General features: G+C 39.0%; 1 protein-coding gene across 10 annotated transcripts in view; it reads right to left on the reverse strand.

Annotated features, from left to right (window-relative positions):
- LOC103465714 (pleckstrin homology domain-containing family A member 7-like) overlaps positions 1-20,687 on the reverse strand; it is a 152,723-nt gene that overhangs the window by 114,002 nt on the left and 18,034 nt on the right. The window contains exon 1 of one of the 10 annotated variants that reach the window (XM_008410791.2): positions 12,390-12,720. The exons of the other annotated variants lie outside the window; for them this stretch is intronic. Coding sequence (XP_008409013.1) covers positions 12,390-12,541 — 152 coding nt within the window. The 5' untranslated portion in view covers positions 12,542-12,720. Of the gene's footprint in view, positions 1-12,389; positions 12,721-20,687 lie in introns of those variants that run through there. 10 annotated transcript variants of the gene reach the window in all.

Here is a 20,687-nt window from a genome sequence, read left to right on the forward strand (position 1 = left end):
GTTACTTATTTGAATGTACAATGTTATAAAAGGCTTGATCAAGTGAGAATTACAGGGTATCAGAACAACTAAGCCACTGATTATTAACCAATGGAGTCTGCGTGTAGAATACAAGCACTGCTGGATAGAACGGCTGAGGCGAACTAAATGCTGGAGTGACTGAATTAGACAAACAAAAAGTCACAACAAAATAAAATTAAACTCTAATAAAAAATATATTATGCCCAAGTTCTGAGATTATGCTTCCACAATTAGTTCTTGTCGGTGTTGAAACATTTTTACCGGGGTGCCAGTAGTTGTTGTTGGTACACTATATTGATGTTAAAGTAAAATAATCACATAGTCACCACTTTTTTATTATGAACTTTTCGTTGTGACCAAAGTAAGAAAGATTCTCCCTAATAATGTGAAGGTTTTTAACTCGTAAAGAAGCGAACAAATGCATGCAAAAAAAGATGTGGCATTTTCTTGTACAGTGTGTATTCTCAGTGATCTCTCAAATCTTGCACTGTGTTTTCACGTACTTACCCCTGTCTTGCATCACTATCTTGTGTGAAGATTAATCCCCGTATCTTAATGGTTAATGTGAAGGCCCGTGGCATTCATTTGCAACTAAACTAGCTTTCCATTCATAATAAGTAAAAAAAAAAGTCTTCTAAAAAGAACAGAGCCTTTGCTATGCTGCGTTTAACGTTTACTTTTTTTAAATGAAACAGAAAGTAAGAGAGAAATCACACCAAGAGGAAAAGTCTAATCAATCCACAAAGGATAAATTCTGAAAAAAGTGAGTCTTCATGGTTGTTGGGTGTGGCATGGTGATGTATATCAATTTAATTGTACTCAAATAGCTCTAATGACTATCATCATCTGTGATCTGACTAAACTCCAGCAACATGTGTTTTTGCTGAGGTAAGAGTCCAGAAGGAGGATGGGAAACAAAAGATAGGAAAGCAGGGTGGAGCTAATGGCAGGGCAGAAGGAAGGAAGCAAGGGAGGTAGAGAAGAAAAGGAGAAGAAAAAAGGGTTTGGGAGGGGTGGAAGAAATCGAGGCGGTGGGCCTGTTTGTTTTTGCTGTAAAATTTCATTCCAGCCCAATTTTATCAGGGAAGGAAAACACAGGGGACCCCGCTGCTGCATCTTTTCCACCGTTCTGCTGTTCTCTGTGTTTGTTATTCCTGTTTGAAGAGGCAGGTGGACGCTATCCGCCCCCGCGCACGCACACGCACTCAAACACGAGCTGTGTGCTCCACATTTTCAGCAAAGCAGAATGACGGATGAAAACTTAAAGGGACATTGTTCCGGTATAAACACGCTTGCACACACGCAGACGACGAAGCACCGACGCCTTACCTGAACACAAGAATGCAACAAAAAAAATCATCAAACGTTCACCACAGCCTTGAGCGGAGATGCAAGAGGTGCCGCCTCGCAGACGTCTGACAGGCTGTGCTCAATCGTTCTGTCAGTGGGTGTGTGATGGCAGGAGTGCCACTGGGCCTGTGGTTCAGCTTATCTTGGTTTTACAGACTTGACCGCCCCCCAGTCTACATCCCTGCATCGCCACTGGTTTCAAAATGCAACAAACACAACCTCAAAACACACCTCGTCTGGCTCATCCCTGTGGTCAAGGTCACAGCTGAGCCCAGATCTCTGGAAATCCATGAAAACATAGCTTTAATTAGGCCCAAGCAGGGAAAGAGCTGTGAAGGCCTATTGTAATCATAGCGTTTATTTTTATGGTGCTTCCGTCAAAAGAATTGGCTTTTTGGAGGCCCTAACATATCTGAAAACTCACCAAACTTGACAGATGTGTCAGATCTGTGTGAAAATTACGTATTTTACAGTCGTCACAAAAATCGCAACAGAACGACCCCACAGCGCCCCCAGGGCAACTTTCAAAATATCCTTGACCTAATCAACATGAAACTGTGGCCAGAGACAGAAGACATGTACAGGTCCTTCTCAAAAAATTAGCATATTGTGATAAAGTTCATTATTTTCCATAATGTAATGATAAAAATTAAACTGTCATATATTTTAGATTCATTGCACACCAACTGAAATATTTCAGGTCTTTTATTGTTTTAATACTGATGATTTTGGCACACAGCTCATGAAAACCCAAAATCCCTGTCTCAAAAAATTTGCATATCATGAAAAGGTTCTCTGAACGAGCAGTTAACCTGATCATCTGAATCAACAAAGTAACTCTAAACACCTGCAAAAGATTCCTGAGGCTTTTAAAATCTCCCAGCCTGGTTCATTACTCAAAACCACAATCATGGGTAAGACTGCTGACCTGACTGCTGTCCAGTAGGCCATCATTGACGCCCTAAAGCAAGAGGGTAAGACACAGAAAGACATTTCTGAACGAATAGGGATTTTGGGTTTTCATGAGCTGTATGCCAAAATCATCAGTATTAAAACAATAAAAGACCTGAAATATTTCTATTGGTGTGCAATGAATCTAAAATATATGACAGTTTAATTTTTATCATTACATTATGGAAAATAATTAACTTTATCACAATATGCTAATTTTTTGAGAAGGACCTGTAGGTGTGATGGGGTTTCAAACACTGACTGGTTTTGTTGGGGGATGTGGGCGTGGCTAAATCACCTGTGATGGTTTTGTTGGGGGATGTGGGAGTGGCTAAATCASCTGTGATGGTTTTGTTGGGGGATGTGGGAGTGGCTAAATCAGCTGTGATGGTTTTGTTGGGGGATGTGGGCGTGGCTAAATCACCTGTGATGCTGTTGCCATATGTTGGGCTCTAAATTCTATGGATTTGAACCGAGCTACACCAAACTCACTAGGATTGATCCTTATCCACCCCCCAAAGGGAATCCATAACAATATTAGGTGGGCGAGGCCTAATTCTTCTACACCACCCCCTAGAATCCATCCATCCATTTTCTTTCACCCTTGTCCCTCAGTGGGGTTTGGAGGGTTGCTGGTGCCTATCTCCAGCTGGCCTGCCGGGCGAGGGGCGGGGTACACCCTGGACAGGTCGCCAGTCTGTCACAGGGCAACACAGAGACACACAGGACACACAACCATGCACACACACACTCACACCTAGGGGCAATTTAGACAGACCAATTAACCTGACAGTCATGTTTTTGGACTGTGGGAGGAAACCGGAGTACCTGGAGAAAACCCAAGCATGCACAGGGAGAACATGCAGACTCCATGCAGAAAGACCGGGGCCGGGAATCGAACCCAGAACCTTCTTGCTGCAAGGCAACAGCTCTACCAACTGCGCTACTGTGCAGCCCCACCCCCTAGAATATTTTCTTGAAAAAAGACCCAGAAGCCATGGTTTAACCCAGAATTATGAAACTTGGCATACATGTGAATGTTGTCAAGACCTACAAAAAAGTCTCCTGGAGCCATGGTCCAAACCCAACAAAAAGCCAGCTATTTTGGATCAAAGCCGTCATTGTCTTTTTTTTATAGACATCGTATCTGATCGAACTCGTCCAACCTGTTGGTGTAATAACTTCATCATACAAGGTCACAGCTGGATCAGACTCCCTAAGTCTTATTACATACCAGCGCTCAAAACATTCACATGGTCAACTGGTGACATCGCCTTAGCCCCATCCCCTTTCAGCAAGAAGCATTATCATGTTTTATTCAGAACATGATAATGAATACTCTCAATACTGCCTGGTGGGCGTGGCAGAATGGGGAATTTCAATCCCTCGTCGTTTGCATACAGTTGGCTCTAAATCACACAGACTTCATCCAATTTGCACCACACTGGATATGTATGACCTCTGTGAACCTCTAAAGAGCCCAATGCTATTATTTTGAGATTTTTCTCAGTGCCCACAAAAGTTGTGTCTGCTCCAAATGTTTTTTGTGCATTAACAGGGAGCACAACTTCAAACAATGGTGTGGTACATTAATGACATCACTAAAACCCCGCCCACTCAGAGAAAATACTGAAGATTATCGGATTACTGGTCCTGCTTTTCCCTGTATGTGGCATAAGATTGAAACTGTATCCACTTGTTCATAAGCACACATGACATGTATTGAACCCTACAGGAAGTCCTCCCCAATCCGTTGCCACCAAATAGGATGTGACAATAACTACCTTCTGGAAGGTCATGTTTGAGAAAAACTTTTAAGATGTGTCGCTAGACTCTTATTGAACTGTACTGAAAGTTAATTGGAATATTTGCTAAATGCGCCTCCTACGGGACGGGTGAGTAAAAGATGCGAGAGCATTGAAAATAGCTACTGGGTGGCAATAACACAGGTCCTGCAGAGATTTTACAATAAAAAAAACAGAAGTTAAGGAACGATATAACAGATGGAGAAGGGAGAGGAGGAGGAGAATGAGGCAACATAAGAAGAAGGACAATCAGAAATGAAAATAAAGAAAACAGTTTGAGCATACTGTTTATTCCTCTTTAATAACACGTCATGAAACAGATGTAATGATATAATGGCACTGAGAAGGGACAAAAAAAATCGACCCAAATGCAGTCTGCAGTGGCCATGCCGGCCAGCCTTATAAACGGAACAATTCCATCACCTGGCCAGCAGGGGGGACCGAGAAGATTGGCTCCCTTGCTTTATTTGACGGGGTGTGCATAAAACTGATATGACACTGTCATAAACATGACCTAACACCCGTTATGGACATGAATAAGTCTTCATGAGTATTTATGACTGTTGTCATAAAGTGTCACTGTTCTCATTAAAAGTGTCATAGATTATGACATTTTTAATGCAAAGTTGACATTATTCAAAATGTCTTTGTCATGACAACCTGACATTAACCTAGACAAAGTCTTTGTTATAACGACTTGACATTAACCAAGATTCATCATCTCTCATAAATATGTCATAATAGTTGTTAATTATCTAAATGTATAATATTATGTATCTTTGTGTATTATTACATTGCTATGTCATTTGTTGACTTGGCCCAATTATTACGGTGTGGTTTTCCAAAACTGGGAGTGAATGAGACAGATAGCCAATCAGAAAGCGCGGTGAGCAAGCTAGTCTGAAGGAGCGGGTGCTGGAGGGGGGGGGCCTCCAAACTGGAGCATTGGGTATATAGGTGGTGCATTGTATAAGAAGGTATTAAGACCACCTTGAATGGTTGCCATGGGAGATTCAAGGATTTCTCAAACATGCATGAAAGAGTCAAGGCAACAGTCCAGGTATGTTTTTGATAAGGGAATAATACAATACCAGGTTATAAAGCTCAAAACAGTCATTCATTCAACAAGATGTCTGACATATTTCTCAGAGATTGTGGTCTGACAGCATCACGCAGCCACTGCAGAGTGTACATTTGTTTGGGTCAAAAATATTTAGCGCATAACTCAGACTAGATTTTCTCTCATAAATCCAACAAAATGAGACCATCTTTCACTTTCTTGTTTTTAGTTTAGTCATTTCCTGTTTCCTTTGAACCACTGCAAAGCAAATGTACCTAGGGGTATAAATAAAGTAACAACCTTCCTGGCGGGACTCCAGATCAGTTTTCTCATCAGAGACTGCAGAGAAAAATCTTTTTTGATAAAAAAGTTTTTTTTAAGTAATTCGTAGTGTAGGCGACAGAATAACATTAACGCATTAATGTGTGTCCTTGTGTATCCCTTTATTGGGATGTGTAGATGGTGTGTGTGAGTGTGCGTGTGTGTGTGTGTGGGTAGGTGGTGGTGGGGTGGGCGATATGTCAACATCTCGAGGGATCTTTTGATCCAGATTCTTCAATCTTCACTTACACACAGACATTCCAACTATTAATACTTCTCCTCTGATCTCTTTGCTTTCGTTGTGCCTTACGGCCACAACATCTTTCCATTTCAAATAAGAGATGTCTTGAAAAGGATCTGAGCCACAGTCTTAAAGCATTGGCAAAGCGAAGAGACAAAGAAAGGATTTTCTGTGAAAGATGTAGATTTGGAGAGAATCATATTATCAGCATGTGGCAGTAAATGAGGAACACAGGCACAGAAAGACGTATCATGTCAAATCAAAAGCCATTAATGCAACAAGTCAGGGATGCCAAGCTTTGTGGTAGCCCCACCAGGAACAGCTGACAGCCTCCTTTATAGTCAGACAGCAGTACTACAACATTACACAGGGTGGCAGCAAACAGAGATAGGTTTCTTCGACCATTAATAACAATATCTATATTTTTTTCCAGAGTTCTTGATCCTGCTTTATGCTCTCTTCTCTTCCCTGTACAGTATGCATTAGGTGCTTTTCCACTTAGTCCTCCTTTGTCATAGTCCAGATGCACCAGGACCCTCACAAACACACCGTTCCGGTTAAAAGTCACAGTAGAGTTGATCAAACTAAGCGTGTTAACATTTGTAATTGTGGACAGAAAATACTTCATTTTTATTGGCATTCCACCCAAACACCTTGTTGCCTCTCCTGGTCATAGTTCTTTAACAGCGACCTATGGGTATTTCATAATTGCTCATGGTGCTTTGCGACAAGATAAACTTGAGTCCGTGTCCAGCCTTTTTGTCACAGTTCCACTTTCTGACTGTGATCAACAGGTAAAACTGAATTATAATTATAGAATACATAAAATACATTTGTTATTCTACAGGAACTGCTAATTGACTCCTGCTAATTGGCTTGGCTTGGGAAATGCAGCTCCAAGGAGGAGCTTTGTGGAAACAGGCGGAGCTCTGTGAGGGCAAACACTTAGGCACCCACAAATGGTTGCCATAGGAGATTCAAGGAGTCCTCAAAGATGAATGCATGAGTTACAGCAACGCTCTGAGTATGTTTTTGATGATGGAATGACATTATAACATGATATAAAGCTCAAAAAAGTCAATTTTACATAATAACCGATCATTAATTCATCTTTTTTTTCTCACTATGAATAACATTCAGTGTTCTTTATTTTCTATTTATGGATGACATCTAACCTGCAGTTCAGGCACATTGAAATTCTTATCCATAGTTGTATAGTTAGCTGTAAAGAAAAGAAAATAGTACAAAATGTACAAAAAGTATAACAGAAAATTGCTAAACAATAGTATGGAATATGTAAACAATTCGAAACACAAATACTTGGCCTATTTAAAAGATTAAATATATTGCAGAGTTAGGAGTACTGCACATTTCCCAATACATAAAAGCCTGATCATAGATAGTAATTAACCACATCATATAAAACGGGTGAATGAAGAAAATTACTTAAAAAGAAAGAAAAGTAAAATTCAGAAGTTGATTTTTAAAGGAAACTGTTCCTTTAAAAATCTGTTCTCTGTTCCAACCCTGTACTTTTTTTCTGAGACAATTGAGGGGGAAAAAAAGCCGACATCAATCAAGTTCATTTACAGTTGAAACTATTTTTCTTGTCACAGTTTGAATGTTCTGTATTCGAAATTAAAGGTCGCCAACCGGGCGCAGTGACATCCCGTTAAACCCGTGAGGAACAATAGCTCTGCACCACCCTAGCAGCTAAACTGCGTTAAGCCTGAACAGCTTTAAAATATCATGACTTTTAGCAAATGTTAGATAACATAGAAAATTAAAATACATCTTAACAGCTTTTTTAAAAAAATCAAAAAGCAGTGGCACTTTCTGCCACTTCTATCCATCTATTCATGTTTCTATATATCTGTCCTTGTTCTCCTATAGATGTTCACATGAAGTCGAATCATTTCCCCGCTGGCACTAGATGAGAGAACTGATACACCATGAATATATCAGAGAATTCACAGAAGTATATACAGAAGTAGGTCTATTCATAAAACTCACTTTTACTAAACTTTTTATTATAATACTGGTAAAATTTCACCTGGATTTTCTCCAGAAAGAAAAGGAGCCATCATGGCACTGAAACAACTGTTGTACAATAGGCAACAGTATCAAAGAAACCCTGAATTACTATTCTGATTTAGAAAATTACATCAGATTTCCTCTAATGTGTGTACCTCTTGTAAACGAGTACTTTTCAGTTTCCATTAGAATAACTCAAGCGCCTGAAATCACACCATACCTCCTACATCATTTTTGCTCCGTTCTTCACTTGATTTTACCTCGCAGTAACAGAAAGAAAATTGTCCCCAGCGATATTAAACAACACATTTCTTTTTCAACACCTAGCTTGCAAAATGACTGAAGTAATTCTGCTCGAGCACTTTAGCCATAATAGCTGTAATTGAAGGGAAATCCTTTAAGTTAGCTGAAGGTGAAATGTGTTTTAATGCAGTGCTAAGGCTGAATAACCACCGTCTACAAAAACAGTGAATAAGAATATTTAACACGTACACCAACCGCTTTATTAGCTACAGTTTGCTAATAATATTGTTGGACCCTCTTTAGCAGCCAGAACTGTATTAATTATGCAATTATATATTGCATGCATCACTTATCACAGATTAATATTGGGTTGACATACAGAAATGGTATTGACATCTCCCTTGCCGTTTCTCTGTCAGAGCAAAGAGGAAGCTCCGGCTCCCCGTGCTGAAGTGACCCTTTTCAGTCAGTCTTCAAAGGGAATTGACAGTGAAAGGTTTTAATAGTTAGAGCCAAGAGCACAAACAGATCAGACTAACACAAACAAGCACATTCTCCACAAAAGAACATAATTTTCTTGAGTAATACTGCAAAAATGACTTGATGTTTGTTCTATATTTGTTTTTGGGCATCTGTAACTGAAAACATATCTGAAATTTACGGTGCCTCAGTTTTAGAGTCACTTTTCTATACTTTTTTACTACGTTTTAATCAAAACAAACAAAATTGTACATTTTTTGCTTTTCTAATATTCTAATTTATTGAATGGGTGTGTATGTGCAAATGTCAACATTTCACATAAAATAATGCATCTATCTTTTTTTCCAAACCTTTTGTGCTTTACTTTCATTTTAAGCCTGATAATAATAGTTGTTCTATAAAAATTACAGATTTCCTGTAGTAGATATCAAAAACTATATTAAAAAAAGTACTATTTCAAAAGCTCATTGAATATTTCTAGCTCTAAAATTTTATTTCGCCCATCTGAGGGCAAAAATGGCAATTCTGACTTCTTCCTATAACTTACAAGTAGAGTAAAATACCACATTTAGTTTTTCTTTTAATTTACACCCTGGACAGGTTTCTAGCCCATCAAAAAACACTTGAAAGACACTGCACTCTGAAGTGCACTTGGATCCTATTTCTAATACTTTATGGATTTCTCTTTTTTTATCTCTTTGTTTTGTTTTGTTCTAAGACTACAAAAGGCAACTTTTATCAGCCACTTAAGGGACGAGACAGACACATCTGACATCTAAACAGCCACTTGGAGGTGAGCACCACATATTGTCACAGCAGTGCTAATATTATTACAATAATAATAAGAATCCTCAAAAAAGTGGAAGTCTGACATAGAAAACCAGAGTTGTTCCTATATTTTACAACGACGACATCAAGAGCCACATTAAGCGGATAAACCAGTCCTTATGAATAATTGACTTCCCTCTCCAGATACACAAGCAACAGCCGTCCACAAATAACAGATATGTAAGCTGACATCACTAGATGTCTCCCATGAGCAACACCCACAAACGGTGCAAAGGCAATCACACAAAGAGCTAAATGGTTTAGTGCAGAACATGAGCATTTCCTGCTCTGTGGTTTAAACCGCTGTAATACACTGGATACCGACTCGTTGTCGCCGATTTGTATATTTATGCCAGTATTTCCATATTCATGCGATTTCACAGCGACATCAGGGGGATTTGATTTTGTGTCGTCTTAGAGATTTCTCAAGTGGAACACATTTCTAACCCAAATTCAACATCCTCATTCGCCGGAGCTGTATGAATTATGAAGGCATACGGAACGCGGTGATTTCTTGAGAAATGCCACAGCGAGGAGATCAAAATGTCTTCTCCCTTATGCTCAACACAACATTTTAGCAGTTTGAAGGGACAGTATTGTGTAAAGTCAACTTTTTTTACTTTTACTTTATTTCATGTTATGATGTTATTCCCTCATCAAAAACATACCTGAAATATTGCTTTGATTTTTTCATGCATGTTTGAGAAATCCTTTAATCTCCCTTGGCAACCATTCAGCTGTGTAAAATGCCTGGGTGGACCTAGCCCCGCCTTCAAGATGCACTTCCTCCTCAAAGCTGCAGTTTCCAAGCTTCCGCCTCACAGACCAGCTATGCTCTGCGTCTACCCCCAATTCAGCTCCTTCAGACTAGCCAGCAGCAATTAGTAAACTGCACATCAGCTGAACTCATTACATGAGCTACTTCTCAGGGAAATAGTGGTAAAAACATTGTTAAAGGGTGAATAGAGGAGCCAGGTTGAGATTACTTCTTGAAGGTGAAGTTTCAGAAAGAAAGAGCATGAGTTTCTTAAAGAGACAGAGGCCCAATTTCCAGGTGTTAAATTACAAAGTGACATTTTTTTAAGAAATATTTGATATATATAGTACTTTTTAAACTAGAGTTAACATACATAGTTGTGCTATGTAACTATGTTTTAATTCTGTTTTATATGAATTGGTACTTGTATGCTTTCTCTGTTTTTAACGTAGTCTAAGTACTTTTATATTGTTCTCCTCACTTGAAATGCTGCAAAGCAAATAAAGGAACTGAACTGAGCTGAACATTTCTGACTGTCGGCAGCTGAGTTCAACATAGTCAACATAAGTTGCTATAAAAGCTCAAGTTTATTACTGCGGTAGAAAAAATGTTGTTAAAGAATGTTAAGTGTCACAGTCAGCTGTACAAGTTTTAGTCTCTTAACTGATCTGATAAAGTCAGTACAAGTTATGGTTCAGGACTTATCAGCGGCCACAGCTTCGGCTGATGAATGGCCTCCAGGCCTAAAGATGCTTATCTGACACGATCCAAACTGGAGTGGTCAGGTGGTCCAGATGACAGACCTATTGCATGTTTGTGTTTACTTTCCAAATTGTCATGCTCGCAACCAGGAGATGACAGATCAGATGGTGTGAAGAAAAATCTATTTTGCATGTAGCTTTTTCTCCAGCTTTGATATAAATGAACTATTAAATACTTTTGGATCTATTTTTAAGGCAAAGTCAGAGCTGGAAACATACTGCTCAAGTGGATGAAGGGTTTTGCTCAGACATTTTATTACATGCAACTTTATATAGAGGAGGTTAAACTTCAAAAAAACATTTTTTTAAATAAAAGGGCAAATAAGATTGAGTTTCTACATGTTTAGGTCATTTTTGATGTGTTGCAATGTAAAGAATTTGGGCATCTGTGGTTTCAAACATTAAAGTGAAATGTGACGTACAGCCTGTGTAGCTTCAAGCCAAACTGATGACAGACTCTGTATGGATTTTGAAATAACATCTAAAGTGCAACAATGGGAGCTAAATTGTTACAGCCAGTTCCCTTTGGGTAAAAGCGTATTTTTCTGTGATCCCCATTTCCTCTGACTTGTCCGTGTCAAAATGCAGGCGGTAATTTACCGTCTATATGGTCCCAAAGCTGTCAGACAGTTCTTATTTAGCTGAAATGGACTGAGGGTGTTTTCCTGTTAACAATAAACAGAAATACGCATCAATGAAGATACATCTTCTTGGTGATGGTACGTGTCCAGGTGTGAAGTCTTAACCAAGTATTTTTGGTTTGGTTTCTAAAACAAATATCTTAGTACACTAGAAATAATTCAGAACTAACTTACAAGAAACTTTCCAGCTAGATATAGGAGCTTGTTTTAAGCAAATAATCCCTTAATACTGATGATAAAGTAATTGTTCCATTGGTGGGCCTGTCTCGATAAATTTTGTTGGACGATAAATTGTCCCAAAAGTTATTGCGATAAACGCTAATGTTGTTTTGAGAGAATTTTCAAGCAATATAATGGTAATGACATAATAATGTAAAAATAAATTCTCAAAGATTAGTAAATTTAAATTCTAAAGAACACTTAACACTGGAACTGGAAGACATTTTAAATATCTAAAATAAGTAAACAAAACAACAACAAATAAAATAAAATTATGAAGTCTCTGTAAACAAAACTGTCTTTCAAAAAAAGAGCTTCTTGTTTCAAAAAAACAAAGATATTTGCACTAGAAACTACACCAAAAACCTTTTGTACGGTTTTGTATTTTTGCAACAATATCTTCAGTTGTGTCTACTTCCATGTCATGTTTCTACTTTCACGTTTTACATCCCATTGCTCTACCATGAACCTGACAAACTAAACGACACTTAACATATTTCATTATGTGGCAACAATGCAAGTTACTGTACCATTGGAAATGGTGCTTCTCAAGGTAACAAGCGAGGTAATGAGCTACATTATATTTCATGTCCCTCAGGCACAGACCAGACAACAAAGCGGCCGCATTTCCATGGAGCTCGATGATTAGCCATGCTGTGTAAGGAACTCTCCCTTACCTTGCGTCACATATGAGATCCCAGGTGGAGAACTCACGGTCACTAAGGTTAGTGACCGCTGTAGGAGCTTTTGACCAGACGCCGTGACGTTTGATGGCGACTGGCTCGTGACCAGCCTCCAGTGAGGGCAAATGGCTGCAGCAGGTACCCATTCTTCACACAGAAGGAAATAAAAAAGCTATAAGACGTTCAGGTGTTTGGTCTTTAACCACCTTTGTTGTCTTTGCACATCTTCTATTTCCTAAAGATGTAATACTTCCACATTCAAGCAAGTCAGGAGATCTTAGAAGTGCTTTCTTTACGTTTTATCAGTTGCTTTGGCTGCTGTCGACTTCTCTCCTGTCCTCTCTTCTCTCCTGATGTTGGAGTTGCCTGGCCCTGACAGCCTTTACCCTCCTCCTTACTCTGACAGAAGTCTTTCTGTCTCCCACCACCCTGCAGTCCACAACATTGTATCAACCATCTTGTTGTTTGTCTCAGTCGCTGTTTGTATTTGAGTCCTTCAATCCTTCCTTTGTGTGCGCCCTTTCAGAACCCAGTGTGAACACAGACGGAGGCCGCACAATTTCCAATCCCAAGCTTCAGATACAGATGATGGGACATCAGTCATGTGGGCCTGAGGAAGACCGGTCAAACCTACGCCGTAGCTGTGAGTGGGCTTGCTATGCAGAGAAATTCAACAAGTGTGCTCCATATTTCTCCTTCCAGGTTCCAAATTATAATTCCATGTCATAAAGGAATACCTTAGGTTAATCTCAAGACCACTGCAGATTGAATTTAAAGTGACTTCCTCTAAACTTTTGAATGCACATGTCCAACTGTTCAGTGGTTCGGTACTTTTTCCACAACTTGCTGTTCTCTTTCACAAGGAGCAAAATTCACAACAGGTGTTTGATTCATGTATTGAAATGGTGTTTTAAACAGTCCTCCTAATGACTGTCCTCCTAATGAGCTTAGAGTGTCAGAGAGTTATCAAAAGGTTGCAATAGAGATATTATCTAAAAATGAGAATGATGTTGATGGAAAGCATCGTTTTAATTTTCCTGTCTACCAAAGAACACGAAGTACCCATGTTTCCAAATCAATAATTCTGTTGACATTTTAATAGATGCGTGGGAAACCTCTCTGCACATTGTTTGTGAGAAGCGTCATTTATTTAAAGTACAATTTGTAACAGAAAGTTGACTTTCACAAAAATGTAAAGAGGTCTGCTCTATTTTTTTTCCACTCAGCCGGATTTCATAATTCACTTGGCACAGCAACATAATGATTATTGGTTAGGTGGGAACAAAAGGCAAACACTTAATTATGTTCCAAAAAATCTAGAAAATATGTTGATGATGATGACTGTGGTGGGCAATGTGAACTTAGGATGTTAGCATATTTTGTGGTATTTACTGCATGAGCTATAAAAGTGATGATAAAAAAAATAGTGAATTACGTGAAAACGACTCTTAAAAATACAAACTTTTTTAAATGGGTTACCTAATAAATATCAGTGATATTTAAAAGTATGATTCTTGTCTCCAAAACACACAATAACTGCATTTAGCCATGTTTTTTTATTTATTGATATTTGTTGAGGTTCATATGGATCCTAAAGAGGTGAGCATTTTTATTTTGAAAAGAAAGTTTTCACAATAACAGTGAAAAATATTGAATCCCTAATCAGATTACAATTTATCAGGTGCTATTTTCTAATAAGGGAAATTATTAAATGTTTATATTTTTTTCAAATATACTAAAACTAGATTTTTAAATACTGTAAGTGCACATTATTATCTTAAATTATGGAGCAGTAAACTGAAATAGTTTGACATTCAGCACACCACCTAATTATGTTAGTTAAAGGAAATCAAGCATTTAGGCAGAAGTTTTCCTTGCTTTTTCAAATTCCAGTCCTTCATATTCCTAAAAATATCTGCCTGATGAATCTGTGATGTACTTAGTTTTTTCTGTTAGAATCTGTGAATTAATACTAAAGCCTCACGGCGAGGTTAAATATTCAAGGCATCCATTTTCAGACTTACTTCTCAGACAGAGATGAACAACCATTCATGTGCCATACCAAAAAAAAAAAAGATCAAAGAGTAATATTTAGATCTGCAACACAAAGGAAAACAAGAGGGAGAGGGAGTAGGGGGAAAAAATGCATCAACTAGAAGAGAACATGAATGAGATGAAATATTAGATACAGAGTGAGGCATTGTCAGGACAATACTCTTTGATGCACTTATGATGCTGTGTGCAGAGGATCAAGACACACAGCTCACCGCCTATTCTGGACCTGCTGTTCTGGACTTATCTCCAAAACAGCAGGAGAGAAACAGTCAGTGAAGTAACCCTTCACACCGACATTAATCTAACCCGTAAGGTAAAAGCACCATAATGACCTTCTCTACTCAGTGCTAATTAATCTAATAAGTCAAAATAAATGTTTTGACTGTGACTCAAGAAAAAAAGAGGAACTGCCAAAAGTATTTACAACTTCCAAATATTACAGCAGTCGCCCCTACATGGCTTGTGTCAAACAACAAACTACATCCACCGGTCTCAAACGTCTACAGGAGGCTTGGGTCCAACTAGTCAGACAGGATGACAGATGTTACATATTAATGGCATGCCTGTCCCCACAAAGATAGTCATGCAAACGTGCGTGTGTGTGCGTTTGTTTGTAATAACTTGTGGGGACCATTTWCCTGACACATACTACATTGTGGGGACCCACTGCTCCTTGTGGGGACTGAAGCCCCCACAAGGGGAAATGCTGTTTTTGGATCAGGGGTCAGATTTAGGACCAAGGCAGGGATCCCCAAACTACGGCCCGCCTCCACATTTGATCCGGCCCCCTGAACAATACCAGAGAGCATTCAGATTTTTTTTTCATTTACGGTATTTTCCGGACTATAAGCCATTTATATGTGGATTTTTCTTCAACCACCAGTGGGCTCTTTAGCAGGAAGTGCCATTCATCCATCCATCCATTTTCTTTACACTCTTGTCCCTTAGTGGGGTCGGGAGGGAATGGAGATGGATTTATCCCGAACCGGTAGGTGACTCCCACATTACAAGCCCGCTCTGCGTAACATGAGGCGACCGGCTGCTAATGAGGCAATGAAGCTTCAAGCTGCTTCGCCACGTAGAGACCAAGCAGGCTGCGGATATAAGCAACACATCGGGTGTTATTGTCTCTCATCACTCCCAGATGGGACCGTCTCGTTGCAGARAAACAAGCTCAGGRCTCCCGTTAGTCATTATYGTGAGTTAAAATTTTCATGAAAGTAAAATGTTCGTTTTTGTGGCGCTTCTGTTATTTTGAAGGGATATATAAATGTTACCATAGCGACCAATGTCAGAGAGCATTTGGGCAGTGGTCGAGAGGAGATGAGTAGAGCTTGTGAGTCCTAAGTCTGGTTTAGATGGAAAGATTTAAGAATTGTTGGCCGATTCTCCAAACCTCTGTGACCACAGAACTGATAAAAGTACACCACCTGTTTGATCGGTTCGTGTGTCCAAGGCAGGAGCAACACGAACCGATTTCAGTCACGAACATCCCGATTCCATAGGATAATTCAGTAAAACCCCCAACCTAGCGGGAATTTAGAATAACCAAACACGGATGACGATGAAGAAGCAATAGTGATATTTTGTGGACTCATTTAAAGAGATAAAGAACAAAAAGAAAAGGCGGTGGATGAAAGACGACTGGAGCAGCCGCTCTATTTGCTGCACTATGGTTTGGAGGTGAATATGTTTTTTCATAGTTAACATTTTTAACTGAATAAACATAATAATGACCTTTAGATTTAATAATAAACATATCCACATATCATCTCCAATATCCACCGGACTCTCAGTTGCGCAATATGTCAGCTGTTTGGGATTCCCCTCTGTTCTTACGTCACCGCGCTTTTTGATTGGCTACCCGTCACATTCAACAGGTTGTTTTCTCGTTCCAAGTCAGGAAAAACCCCACAGGTTGCGATAAAAGGGCCAAGACAACCCAAATAGGGCATATTCAGTATTTAATGGGAACACCAACATGCAGAAACCTTATCTGACTGTTCACCCCCCCTCCCCCTCTGACCCCGGGCCGCAACAAAATGTCCAAGTCTTGACCGGTCCGCTGTAATAAGCAGGTTGGGACCGCTGATTTAGCACATGCTAGTAGCAACACGAAGGATCAGCACTTTACTGTTACAGTTACCGTTCGGAAACTACCGTAATCAGTTCTGTTAAATCTAATCTTGGCAACTTTTTTCTTTTTCAACCCTAATAAATGTGATATTCAATTGACTCAATTTTTGGGTGTCCGCCCCCCTCTGCTGCTGCTGCATCGTTGTGGAAAACCTGGAGCTGCAGAGATATCTGCAGCTTATATGTGTATGTTTACTGGTTTAAAAAAAAAAACCTTGGGGTTGTGGCTTATAGTCCAGTGCAGCTCATAGTTTGGAAAATACGGACTATAATCCTTCCTGGATTTTTTCTGTGAAGAACCCAGAGAATGTTATTTGATTGTGCTTTCTGGAAAACAATACATTTTTACATTTAGGCACTCCTGCAAACGTCACTTTTTCTGTTACAAACTGACTCCGGCCCCCCACCAGAGAGGGAAAAAGTTATGTGGCCCTCACAGGAAAAAGTTTGGGGACCCCTGGACTAAGGTGTGAATTGAGTTTTGGTTAGGGTTAGATATGTAAGGATTAGCGTTAGGATAAGGATAAGGTTTAGGACAGTGGTCCCCAAACTACGGCCCGCAGGCCAAATCCGGCCCGCCTCCACATTTGGTCTGGCCCCCTGAACAACACCAGAGAGCATTCAGATTTTTTTTTCATATACCGTATTTTCCGGACTATAAGCCGCTTATATGTGGAGTTTTCTTCAACCACCAGGGGGCTCTTTAGCAGGCAGTGAATTATTGGAAGTCCATCCATCCATTTTCTTACACCCTTGTCCCTTAGTGGGGTCGGGAGGGGTGAATCATTGGAAGTCAAAATTGGAAATAAAAGAAAAAAATGCCCACTAAAACAGAATTAGGTTTTAATAGGGTAAGATTTGAATCAATTCTTTATCCTAGATATTTGTATTCAGACACAACTGTCAATTTTTCTCCAGTAACAGAAATCAGGCTTTACAGTATCCACAGTATCCATGTTTTTTCTTGGTATTTAAATGCCGCCATTCATTTAGCAGCTGCATAAATATAAACGACTGATTACATTTGGATGTGAGACTCATTGCATACTGATCATTTATGATTATTTATTATTATTATTAAGATCATTTATATAAAGTAAAAAAGTAAAATGGGCAGAGGATAGCTCACCATTTCCTCTTACTGTCTGAGTTCTTCCTTCAAGACATTTATTTAAAGTACAATAAGGTTATAAACAGGATTAGGTTATAAACAGGATTAGTTTATAAACGATTCCTCCTTTAATCTAAAAGTTGATATTTTGTTTTTGGTTTTTTTAAGAATAAAAATGTACATATTCCAAGTTTCTTTCTGATACATGGTCAAATATCCTGAAATGCAAACATGAACAAGACATGGATTTGTCAGAACACATATTTTAATGTTTTGTTTTTTTTACATGTAAGAGACATTGATAATATGAAAGTCTTTTTAGTTTTTAAACCAAATGAGGAGCACTCTTCCTTTCAACTGTGTCCAGAGTCCACCTTTACTGTCACCAATTTTAGCCCGTAGGGTCAATATGGCTCCTAGTTTCAGCAGGAGGTGACTTTGAAGTGAGCCAGTTAAAACCAGTCACTGGGGTGGGGGTGATGTGTTTACACCGAGTGGAACGGTGCGTTCTTGGTTTGCGGTTTTAATGTTTTATATAAAATCACATGCAATTTTTTGCTATCGACAATTGGTCACACCTGACGATGCTTAGTTGGCAACCAAGAGAAACAACTATGAACAGGTGGAAATGGGTAAACTGAGGGAAAATATATTCACTTGATGAAACAATTCCATGGAAATTGCTAAGCAAAACCACGTTGTCATGAAAACAATTGTCCAAAAGTTAATAAAAAGAAAGTAAGAATTCTTCCAGCTTCACAGCACCCAAACCAGAGGGAACAACATCCAAACAAGCAATGACTCAACCAAAAAAAATTAACAAAATCCTACAAAGGGAAGAAATTAGACCAAACAAAACAGACCTATTACAACATGCTGCCCCCCATGAGCGGAGTCATTCTAGAATGTGAAGCCAATTTGTCCGCTGAATGTTTCATATTTCACCAACCATGAAGAATAGAAGATTTAAAGCTAACTCAAGGATCTGTCTCCGAGGAAAGAAGAGCCGCTATAAGAGAGATGTATAAAATATTTATGCAGTTAAAGCAGCAGCAAGGTTGTAGTCATCTCACTGAAAATGGAATTTTGATCTGAAGTCTGTACTCTAAACTAAACTAGTTTTCTGTCTTCAGACTCCCTGAAAAGACAGCAGGATGTCACAAGGGACAAGTATAGCTCAAATATACCTCAACATCATGTTCTGTCAGAAGTTATAATTAGATGTCACTCTTCCTCAACTTAAGCACATATTCTGCTCCTGTCACTTTGATCCACCCAAAGTAACCAGACAGGACCGATTCAAAGAAAAAGATATGTATGTAATTCCTGAATGACCAGGGTACACACCCCAAACTGCCTGAGGCAAGACTAGTACAAGCGACAAAACGAGTTAGTTAGCTGCTAATTATGTTATTAAAACAAAACGTAGCCAAACCGGTTAAAAAAAAGTCTGTATGTGTGAACACCTGCCCCTCTTTTCCTTACTCATTTATGACTCCATTATGCTAGCTAAGAAGAACCCAGCCAGGACTAAAATGAAACACCACTGGATACAAACAAGCTAAACTAAGCTAATCCCAGAACTATGCTACTGTATCACTAGATTTAGCCAGTATTTTCACTAACGGTGCTATCAGCTTTTATGGCTGGTATGCTACTGATTAATGTTAACTGTCCTTTAAATGAGCAGAATCGTAAATGCAAACATCTCTTGCCCATGATCCTACTAATAGACCGGTAGACTTGGCTCTATAGGGAAGCAAAGTTACAGCCTTTGTTACATTTTCAGCTGATGAGGTTCGCTTTCACACTGCACTGTGTGAAACAAACCAAACCCTTTGAAAAGCCTGTCCCCCTCTTGGCCTGTGGTGGCGCTTACTAAGAACAACTAAAGGAAACAATATGAAAACCACCGAAGAAGACATAAACCCCACGTTCACCTTTGCAAAAATGCAAATACAGCTCCATACAGTGTTTTACAGTACAGATAGAGTATGTGATAATAATGGGAACATTGTACTTTTTTTTGCCTTAATTATGAAATATGAGGAAAATCCTGTTTCACAACAACTATAAATATAATGTCTACTTCTAATACATATAATAAATGACAGTTCGGTATAAGAATAATAAAAATTGGTCCTAAATTGGTATCCAGAGATCGGAAATCTGTCACAAAAATCTGATCGGTGCATTTAAAAAAAAAAATATTGATATTTACCTTTATGGTTAATTTAATATTGCACAAAAAGGAAAAGTTGCAGACATCTGCTATTCAATTTAATTTGTAAGCATTACTGAGGAGGTTTTCCTTCCAGATTCGTGTGTGGGTGCATGTATGTGTTTTGTTTGTTCATGAACACGCAAACATGAATCCACAGAGCAGTTGATCAGCAGAGGAGCTGACTAACTCTCTGTGGGTTTTCTGAATGAATCCAGTGAGTCATGGGGAAAGAAGGACTCTGTTCTGCTCTGGTCTCGTCTAACCTTCACTGAACCTCCTTCCTGCAGCTTAACCTCAGACCTTCAATTCTTAATCCTACTTTTTCTATAAAATATTAGTAAACACAGTCAGATATTAGACATTCTGTCCTTCTTGTCCATTCTCGGTTGGACCAATCAGATTCACCCAGCTGACCCTGCGTCACCCTGATCAAGGCTCAAATCTTATGAAACTCCTCAATCAAAAAATAATGGTCGGCTTGGGAATAAAGTCCATTTTTAGACGTGGGGATATATAACATTCATGCCTTCTTCTAGCTATAAAAGTGATGACACTGAATAAATCATATATTATCAAGTTTTATATTAAAGTGCCAGCAGCTTCATTCAGAATTAATGGCGACAGTGGGCGAAAAAGCCGCGCGACAAGTTTAATATTTGTTAATCACAGAGAGATAGAAACGGTGCCTTGATATTTCACTTTATTTTACCGTGTTTTCTTAATTATTTCTTCCTCAGTGTGAAACATGCTTCAGATAAACCTACAA

This window comes from Poecilia reticulata, linkage group LG6, assembly GCF_000633615.1.
Source record: "Poecilia reticulata strain Guanapo linkage group LG6, Guppy_female_1.0+MT, whole genome shotgun sequence".
Classification (NCBI taxonomy): domain Eukaryota; kingdom Metazoa; phylum Chordata; class Actinopteri; order Cyprinodontiformes; family Poeciliidae; genus Poecilia; species Poecilia reticulata.